This window comes from Anoplophora glabripennis, unplaced genomic scaffold (genome assembly GCF_000390285.2).
Source record: "Anoplophora glabripennis isolate ALB-LARVAE unplaced genomic scaffold, Agla_2.0 scaffold341, whole genome shotgun sequence".
NCBI classification, from domain to species: Eukaryota; Metazoa; Arthropoda; class Insecta; order Coleoptera; family Cerambycidae; genus Anoplophora; species Anoplophora glabripennis.
In genome coordinates this window covers 275,170-285,809 of record NW_019416475.1, presented here as the reverse complement: position 1 = coordinate 285,809, position 10,640 = coordinate 275,170, and the positions used below count along the sequence as shown (strand labels likewise).

Here is a 10,640-nt window from a genome sequence, read left to right as displayed (position 1 = left end):
TTTGTAATTTTTGGCCTAATAACTTAAAGAGCAGAGTAATTTTCAAACTCAATTTATTCGAAAACCATTGGAAATATCGATTTGGACAAAGATAATATTTTTTACGTAAAATTGTTAAGATTTTATAAATCTGTAGAGAAAATTGTAAAAAAATTGAAATAAAAAAAATTACGGGCCGAAAACCCCCTTCACCAACCTAAATGGGACGCATATGATTTGCATGTTGATTTTTTTTTCTATTTATTTCTCAATAACAGAAAAAAAAACAGTTTTGTTTGAGCCCTTTTAAGGGCATATAACTTCCTAAGGGTGCGTTTTAGGGCACATGTTAATAGGAACTTTTTGGCTTATTTTAATGAGTTATAAACGCAGCAGAAGTTTGGAACACTATTTTAGAAACACCCTGTATGTTTTCGATCAATTTGAACTAAGCGTCGAAAATTAAAAAAACAGCCTATTGTTTAAAAAAAATAAAATTTTATACATGATTTATGATCTCACATAACTATTTTTGACGAAAAAATGTACTAATGTAATTGATGACAAATATATATTTTTCGGTAACCGTCCGGGAAGTGGCTACTTCCCGGACGCTTTTTCTTTGAGAAAGTAGCATTTTTTCGGCCTAGTCCGGGAAGTACGCACTTCCCGGACTAGGCCGGGAAGAATCACATCGTTGTTGTCATTGTGAATATGAAAATCTTGGAAGGTATGATTTTGATAAATGCAGTTGAACATTACCATAGCAACGAAATAACGACTGACAGCTATCTGAAGTGAAATTAGTTGACATTTTAATTTTCGAAAGTTTGCATGGTTTTTGGTCGCAATTGTCGCAATAAACTGTGGAAAGCAACAGCGATGGTGAGTTTGAAAATGTGCCTTACGAAATTTCCAATGCAGCAGCTGCGGCTATAGCACAATTATTGCCTGAAAAATCAAAGTCCAGGTACGAAAACGTTTATGTTCACGAGATGGATGTACGTTCGGATCCGGATCCGTTCGTACGGATGTATGGATGTACGAGATGGATGTACGTTCACGAGATGGATGGATATGAAGAAATGCAAAACTATTACAGAGGATGTAATTTTAGCTTACTTGGTGCAAAAATCTGAAACTGTCAAATCCTCTACCCTGTGGAGCATGTACTCTATGTTGAAAAGTACCATTTTAGTGAAGAAAAATGTAAACATAGCCACTTTCCCAAAGGTAATCGCATTTCTTAAAAGGAGGAATGTTGGTTATAAAGCAAATAAATCAGAAGTCTTCAGCAGCGAGCAAATCAACAAATTCATTAGAGAAGCAGATAATGAAACATATCTAATGCTAAAGGTAATTTTAACAAAATATTACGATTGTAGGATATAAAAGTATCAACTTAATTTGCTTCATTTTCAGGTAGCAACAATTATTGGGTTAGCCGGTGCGTGTAGACGGGAAGAACTAACAAAAATGTCAATTGATCTAATAAACGACAAAGAAGATATGTTGCTCGTGAAAATACCAGATTCTAAAACACATATTGAGAGAAATTTTGTTGTAATTGGGCAAGAAAACCTGCTGTTGTATAGGCAATATTTATCTTTACGGCCATCCCATACTCCACATAACAGATTATTCGTGAATTACAAAAAAGGAAAATGTTCGATTCAGCCCGTTGGTATCCACAGTTTTGGGAATCTCGGATTAAGAATTGCAGAATTTTTAAATTTACCCAATCCTAAAAATTACACAGGCCATAGCATGCGTCGAACTTCAGCGACGATATTTGCTGATAATGGTGGAAACATCACAAATTTGAAGAGACACGGTGGCTGGAAGTCTACCAATGTCGCTGAAGGGTATATAGACAATTCACTAACAAACAAAATTAAAATTGCCAAGACCATTCAAAAATTATCAGATGAAAACAATCAATATGAAACGGAAACTTTACCTTCTTGTTCTGACTACAAAAGGCATTTAAATATACCAAGCATTTCAAACAAATTAAACCCTTTCAATATTAGCAATTGCTCAAATTTTACTATAAATCTTAATATAAATAAGAATTAGAATGTTTCTGTTAGTACCTATCTTCTGTTCGAATTTCAATATTTAATACAAATAAGAATTAAAATGTTCGAAATTTTGTTCTACAAAAAAATATAATAAAGAAATGTGTCTCATTAATTTGTTATTCTACATGGTTGCCGAAAAAATAGTGTACACAACACGTCCGAAAACAGTTTTTTTGAACTCGCAGACTTCCAGGACTCGCCTACGGCTCGTCCTAGAATTTTGTCAACTCGTCCAAAAAAACAGTATTTTCCGGACTTGTTACGTAAATAACTATTTTAAACTGCTTTTATAAATTATGTGCTACTACCTTTTTAAACAATGTATGTATTTAATTTCTGAATCTAGTAAGTATCAACGGCCTCTAGCACTGACCTAGTTTAACTGAACTATTCTACTGTTACTATGTAAAGCAGATCGGGACTAGTTTAGGAAAGTTAAAACAGGTAATAATAAAAAGTTATACAATTCTAAACAAAATACGGTATGTTTCCACTCAATGGAGCTAGACATATTAAATTAATTGAAAGTAAACAAAACCGCAACAAAATAAAATCTTGAACAGTTTAAATTTAAGCAGAATCTGATCATGTTTCAAATGCTTATAAAAGACAACGAAGGTTAGCATCCGTCGTTCATTGAAAATTCCATATAGCCGCCTCCGAAAAGACGCTACTGCCAGTCGACTTCATACCTGGTATCATATGACGGGATGCTAAACGGATAAAAAACTTTATTTCGGCGAAACATGAATGGCCAAATACATCATTACCGCTTGATTTTGTTACATTTTTATTTTAATTTGTGTCTTGTGTAATGAAACTGTAAGTAACTTTAAAAAGTTAATATTTCAGCATTTAGTGACCTTACAGTATATCTCTGTAATGCTTGTTGAAGGAGGAAACGGTGCTATAAGCATCAAATAAGAAAATGTTTGTAAGATTGGTTCAACATTTAAGAGATTACGGCAACTTTTAACGCCAATTCGCTAATGTTGGACGGGAATAACCTCAAAGAGTGAGAAACTTAGAACTAGAAATTTTAAATGCTGTGGAAGAAAATCCTATTACACGTACTTGAAGATTAGCCACAAAATTGCAAGTATGTAATATGCTGTAAAAATCAGGTGTGTATACTTACTTTTTGTATTCCATTTATCATTCTTTTTTATTTATTACTGTTAGATTACTTATTAGATGCCATTTCATGGTTCTTCTTATTTAAAAGAATTACATTTTCGTTTATGTGGGAAGGATAGCGCTTGTGGCTAAGTAATGCACCAATAATCATAAGTGGGTGGTTTGCTTTTTCATAAAATTTGCTATTGAATAACATTTTCCTTAAGGTATGAGATTTGACAATGCATACCGCAGTTCCGAATTGTGCATGCGTTACGACTAACGCGTGCAGTTATTTGATATTACAGTAACCTGTATGAAAATTACTACGGTTTAAATAAATAGCTTTTAAGACGGGGTTTGAGAAAACATATTTATGACACGTGTTTCAAGAGATCGAAGTTAGCCTCCCTATAAATATGACTCCCATTCAAAATTACACCGATATAACAATCGCGAAATATACCTAATATCCTCATAACTAATATTTAGTGACGCGGTAACTACTTTCTGTTGCAAAATAATAATAAAAATAGATAAATTGTCATTGTCAAAATATAAATTTTGATAGATGCAGTATTTGCAACAACAGTAATACAACAATGTAATGTTACCTACATCTATAAAATAAGCACATTTAAAACGTAGTATCGAAAATATTTCATTTAAAACCGGTACATCACATTCCATTAAAAACGTTACTGGGTTATTTATTTTATATTTAATTCAAAAGAGCAGGTTATTACATGCCTGGATACACAAAGTTTACACCACATTTAGTAAGGTTTCCCTCAGTTGATTTTCGTAATTATATACTCTTATACATTCAAAAGAGCTATTTTATTTACGGTCGTATTACATTATCCTAAAATAAATGTTGATAGAAATTTCAGTGGGTTAATTCAAAATGAAATTTTTCCTTCCCCCATTAAATATTTTCACCTAACAATGGTTTCATGTTTCAAGGAACTGAAATATACCCATACCTACTTTGATTTGAGGAAAAAGTGTAAAAAAGTAAGACAAAATGTCAAATAGATGGTAAGTAACTACTTATAAGAACAAGAGAGTAGACCGGATTAATATGAATTATGAATTTAATGATGTTTAACTGAGGAATGAATTGAACATCAAACTATTTTGTTGTCTACAAGAGTTATACAGAATAGCTAGGCATATAAACAGAGTTTTGTCTGCCAATCTGAACTTTACAGAATAGCGTTCAGGTTCATTCAATCCATAACGATGCAAATCTATCAGTTCGCACTAACATACATATGTTCCTAATAGAAAGATAAATACGTAGTTTTTAAAACTGGGGGAAAATGTGTATTAGCGCATTGGAATTGAAAATTTTCTCCCTGCCCTCATGAAACCCGTAATTTTTTACTAAATTAGTTTTATAATATTTTACAAATATTACGAGACATATCCATAAAATAAGTACTCATTTTTTTTAATCGAAACGGCAGTATATTTATGAAAAATTTACATATTCAGAAAGGTACATCAAACATTATTTTTCGACGTAATCGTCTTCAACCTCAATGCATTTTATAATTCGAGGGATGAGTTTTCTAATACCGTCAAAAAATCTCCTACCTAATCTCAGGCCCATTGTTTCACGGCGTTGTGGTCCTCATAGCCCATAAACACATTCAGTTAAGAGAAAAGATAAAAACTAGAAGGTGCCAGATCAGGGCTGTGAGCGGGATGGTTGTTGATGTTCCAATCGAATTAATCCAAGAGTTGCTTTTGGCGTTGACTGTGTCGAGACGTGCATTGTCATGCAACAAGCATACTTCCGTTAACATTCATGCAGACGGAATCTGGAGATTTGTTGAAATACTGTGTTCATCTCGTCCAAAGTCAATCGATAGTCGTCACGAATCATTTCTTTGATCAGTGACACAATTGAAAGACGCGGCCATTTCATCATGAACATTTGTTCTGTTAGCTTTACACTCACGACATCACTTGTATACTTTAGTACGATTCATCACACCATCTCCATAAACAGTTTTGATTTCGTTAAAAATCTGGAACGGCGCCTTTCCCTTTGCAAAAATAAACCGGATTACGCAGTTGGCGGGATTCGGAATAACGGCATTCAGTTGAACACGACACTAAAACGACAGTTCTCAACTGACTGAGATAAATGAGCGCCCGTTCTGTTCTCAACCCTTGTTGCACTGTTGCCAAATTACTCGAAAACAAAAACCACAGAGCATCAGAGTCTCAGTACTTTAACTTTTTGGATATGTCTCGTACATTGTTCTCGTATATTGTGCAAAATACAGTATAATGTGTACAGTAATGGTGCAAAGTAACACAAAAACATTATTTTTGCATAACAACACTTTATATTACTAACGTCGTGCCATAGTCATTTCCGAGAATAAATCAGTGTGTTAAACATGGATTATCTCAAAAGAAATAAACCACATATCTTGTTTCGTCCCGTTCGTCAAGAAACCAGACATAGGTAACTGAAATTCACCCGTGTTCTATTGCTGATGCTACTAGGCAGTACTAACACATTTTTATTTGCAGTTTACTTGAACGTGCGTCTTATACGAATATAGAAAAGCATTTTGATTAATTTTCGTAAGAGTGAATTGGAAATTACAGCTCTTGCTTTAGAGGGAGAAGAGGAAAAAGAAGATGAACGAAAGCAGAAAAGGAAGAAAATGAATCACAAATAAATAAAAAAATACTAAAAAATATTTAATATTTCAAACTTTAAAGTTACCGAAAAATATGGTTTATTTAAGTTTGCAAAAATTATTTTGGAGTAAGCATGTAAATATTTTATTTCATTCGCGAATTACTCGAATTATAATAACCGTTATTTCAATCTGTAGGGAGACCTTAAATTATTGTCGTTGGATATTTTCAGAGCCGAGAGAACATCAAAAAGTAATAGTACAGTCTTGAGACATCATATCATTAAGGTTTCTTCGATATATTTTCATGATGTTAATTTAATAACATTATTCAAATCGTATAGTCGCGTAGGAAGTCTTGGGGAGCAACTGTTACTATTAAATACCCAACCTTTTATTTTTTGTAATATATATTAGTCTTTAGACTCTAGACTATTAAAAAAGAGAAAATTAATCTTGTTTAGTTTTCATAAACATATCCTATTGGGAGAAATTCAGGTTTCCATATGAGGGAGCAACAGTAAAGTAGCATAATATTAATCATATAATATGCTTTGAAATATAAGATATTTCGAAGAATTTGTTTAGCACGCGCGTTATATTGAGCAAATTTTAGCTATACCGTACGACCTCCATCTTAATTTTCCCCCGTCTCATTCTCACTGTAGGCATCTCCCTCAATCACAAGGTACATTTTGAGAAGCCAGGCATATTGCTATAGTCGAATTGACTCATGCTACTCGTTGCAGTTTACTTAATTAAGCGTTGTTTAATATAAGCCCGTCGAACAGCAGGCCACCATACGACAGCATCATAGATGAAAGAAAGCTTGATCTCAGCTGTGAAAGCCACAAAGTAGTTTCGGATGGATTCACTCGTAGTCCCGATCCAATACACAAGTTTTCGATATATTTAGGGCTCGCTGAGTGAGCTCACTAATAATGCCTGGCGAGTCCTCTGAATGGAGCTATAAGAAGTGTTGTCAAATAGTTCCTTTTGCCTGATAGTTTTTTCAATTTTATACATAGAGTGCAGTACAGTTTCTGTAGATGTCCTGCGAGCTATGAAGTGGCAGTGTCACAAACATCTCCTCTTTTATATGCCGCCATGTCCTGCCCTGCAATTTCATTAAGAAAGACGTCAGGTAGATGGGTATGAGGGTCGTTGCCTCATCCTAGGAGTCTCGATCTGTCTTAGGAATAAAGACCACTGGTACGCTTCTCCAGGGAGTCAGGTTGTATCCTTGAGCTTAAGTTGCCAGAAACAGATGATGCTTGATGGATAAAATATTCTGACTCATGTTGAAAACTGCTATCTCTCCCTCCACTTTTGAATGGGTAAATTGCTTATTTAATCACCTTATGGGTGACTCTTTTCCAATCTATAGTTGAAGCTTCTATGTGGAAAGATGACTGGGGTTGATGACTTCCCTCAGGCGAATCCAAGGAAGTGTTTATTAACTGGGTGTCCCAATGCCTCCTTGACAGTACACGTTTATCAGAAAGCTTGATAGCATCTATCCTGGATTATTGTCTTTTTTTTTCATTATCTTGTAAATTCTTAAAGTGGCCAGAAAGCCTTCAGTACACAAAATTATTTCCAAAGCAGCGTTATATTTTACTGAATAAGACTTTTGAACTGACGTTGAGCACTTTTATATTGGTACCAATTGAGAAGTTGTTTTCAGCCCCGTTATAGCCTGCGCGCGAATTCTTTGAACTATCTAAGTTGACTTTATCGGGCAAAGTCTCAGAGAAAATTTTCATAGAAGAGCTGCAGTCTGGGATCTAGGGTTCCTATATTCATATGTTTTGGACTGTGTCCACCTCCAGATTAAAATTAATGGTGCATTGATGGACACATTTGACGATGCCAGTTGCTAGTTACCCATTGAGCAACCCATGATGAAGGTACGATAATGTCCTGCCTATAGAGAAGGTAGGTCTGGAACCTTTTGTGAGAATATCTAATGAGCTTGAGTTTAGGCTTTTCGAATGAATCAAGCCTCCATTGATGCTGCCCCCAGCAAAGTCAATAATGAGTTGTAAGCCCTAAATTCGTCACCACAGTTCTATGGTGGTCCTGGAAATTTGAAATTAAAGTTTCCGAGAATCTCCCTAAGTTAAGTTTTCCCCTGAGAGGTGAGAAACATTTGTGATTTGATTAATACTTCTAAGTTATCAGAAAAAATATAATATTATATACTTCTTAAAGGAATTCCCTTTCTATTAATTTTCAGAAAAAAGTATCCTTATTTTTAAAATATTATCTATTCTGAAAAAGGAAGGCAATTTATACATGACACTTTTAGCAATAATTACCTGTACATGGTAACACATTTTTTCATATATCTCAAGAACGGTGTGTACAAGAATATATTTTTGTAAAACCTCTATTGTAATAGTGGGTCCATTTGGAAATATCTTGGAATGAAAAAATAAATAAAATAAAATAAAACAAAATAAAACTGCGAACGAAGATTATGGAATTATCTGCTTTCTTATAATAAAAATGAACAGTAATAAAACAGAGAGTTTAGAGACACCTGTTTAAATTAAAATTTAATATAACTTTGCCTTATGACCTTTTATAAGTTTCTACCTATACAGCTTCGTCTATTTCTAATTATCGTTTGTTATCACGATTGTGGACTTGCGCAGGAAATTCATTCCTTTTCAATTAACGTCTAGTCAAGAAATCTAGGAACTGTACATGCCTTTATCAAAGAACTATTATTTGCAATTGTACCTGTGGCAAACGGAAACTGGATTCTCCAAGTTACGTAGGTCGGTTCAATATACTCACTATTCACTATAAAAAATACCTCCCCATATACAGGGTGTCCCGATACTTGATACAAAAGAGTACAAATAGATGAGGTCAAAATAATATCAGTTTTTCATATAATTTTTTTTCATACGGGCCTTCGTTACAAGTTACAGGCCCTCAAATGTGAAAATTAAAAGCTATTTTTATTTACAGTCTCTAAACTATTAACTTCAGTATAATGCAAATTTGGTGATCGATAACAAATGTGTACAGCTTGTTTTTGATGTGGTAAGTTAAACTTCATTATGCTGAGAACGCGAGGGACGGACTATGCCCGATGGTTAACCCAGAATTTTTGCGTAGATGACGATATTAAAAATAAGTTCCCTGAAGAATTTGCCAACGATAATACCCTCTTGGTTCAACTCGGTACAATTAACAGTTCAGGAAATATTTGTAATTTTATTTCACAGTGCACATCGAGCGGTGCATCCACCATATTTTGTTTTTAATTTTTAAGTGGACCATAATTATTATGTTAGAACCGTACATATTTTTAAAATAAGAGCCTAGAAAATCTTACTGTCTGCTAAAGTAATTTTTACTAACAAAATTTGACAAATATACTTTACACGTAACGCAAAATACAAAATTAATAATTCTTAATTCCCATAATTTACATTTATGGGATGAACAGAATCCGCTCGGTAGTGTGCTAACAAAAAATCAGCTCCGATTCATAATTAATGTATGGACAGGAATAGTGGCGGCTACACTTGAATTTCTGAAATATGCTGTCTAGAGCCATAGGCGTACCGGCCGTAATTAATTTTAGTTATACAGGGTGTCTCATAATTAGTGTCCAATACTTTACCACTTCTATTGCCAAAAATAAGAACATTTCTTCATATAAACATGGGTCGAGAAATGCTGCCTAAGGGAGCTTCGTCTCCCTAAATGGGGCCTCAAAAAATATTTTTTTTATATTTCCGAAATGGGTGAAGGAAAATCCTGAATTTTGACACCATGAACGCTAATTAAAAGTCGAAATGGATCAAGATTAAAATTTTTCAATAATATTGATCAGGAGCGTCTCAATTGGGGGGGGGGTCGCCGGCTAAAATTTGCCCCAATTTTTTTGCTTGTCCTGGTAGACCTACATTTCCTCTACAAAAAAGGTACTCTTTATTTCTTTCGATAAAATGCTCCATTTCCAAGAAAAATGGATTTAAGTGTTTAGAAAAGCGTAGTTTGGAAAGTGTATTTAAACAGATTTTTCTCGAAAACCGATTACTTTTTCGATATAAAACAACATTACCATTTTTAATAGAAAACTCGAATCTATCAAATTTTACTGTTTAAATTTGAAAATAGCAACAAATTTGGGACATATTTTACCCGAGTCCCTCCCTCTGATGATATATCAAAATTCATAATGGTACATGTACCCATTTTAGATATCCAAGAAAATTGTTTTGAATTTTATTAAGGACGGGATTTTGTACAAAAAATATCGCCCAGCGTGAGTCACGAAACGGGACCCCGGCAGGTGCTGTTCTAGCGGCCAACGCTTCAAGTCTAATAATTCCGCTGCACCGGATATTTGTCCGATTTTTCAGGAACGGCTCCAATTTGTGTACATACAATCTTATAAGGAAAGAGAGTAAATATTTTATTAATCAGTAATAGATTATCGAGGACAATAATATTTTTTTATTGAGTAGGCAATAATTTTTAGTTAATAAGCTTAAACAATCTTATAATTACTATTCCTTCATTATAAAAACAGAAATACGGTTTTTAAAATTACATGTAGTTTCTTCTTCAAAAGTGACCTTAAAACACGTATAACATGGAATAGTCAACAGTCTAATGTTTATATTTTCACATTAACAATCCGATAATGTAAATTAACTGCTATTTTCAGTAAAAAAATATATACCTAACCTGAAATATTTTTTTACTTTGGCGAGTCGTATTAACTTAAAAACACTGCTTAATTACTAAAATATATAGAATCTTGCTA

At 33.7% G+C, this 10,640-nt stretch overlaps 1 protein-coding gene across 1 annotated transcript; it reads left to right on the top strand.

Annotated features, from left to right (window-relative positions):
* The first annotated feature begins 1,056 nt into the window (after positions 1 to 1,056).
* On the top strand, positions 1,057 to 2,279 carry LOC108908966. Its single transcript, XM_018713170.1, has 3 exons — positions 1,057 to 1,335; positions 1,402 to 1,844; positions 2,249 to 2,279. Exons 1-3 carry the CDS (start codon positions 1,057 to 1,059, stop codon positions 2,277 to 2,279), a joined length of 753 nt encoding a protein of 250 aa, XP_018568686.1.
* Positions 2,280 to 10,640: the final 8,361 nt, after the last annotated feature.

Coding starts and splice junctions, on each gene's coding strand:
- LOC108908966 (XM_018713170.1), top strand. CDS start 1,057: ATGAAGAAATGCAAAACTATTACAGAGGATGTAATTTTAGCTTACTTG. Junction 1,336..1,401: donor AAACATATCTAATGCTAAAG/GTAATTTTAACA, acceptor CTTCATTTTCAG/GTAGCAACAATTATTGGGTT. Junction 1,845..2,248: donor TCTACCAATGTCGCTGAAGG/GTATATAGACAA, acceptor TTGAACTCGCAG/ACTTCCAGGACTCGCCTACG.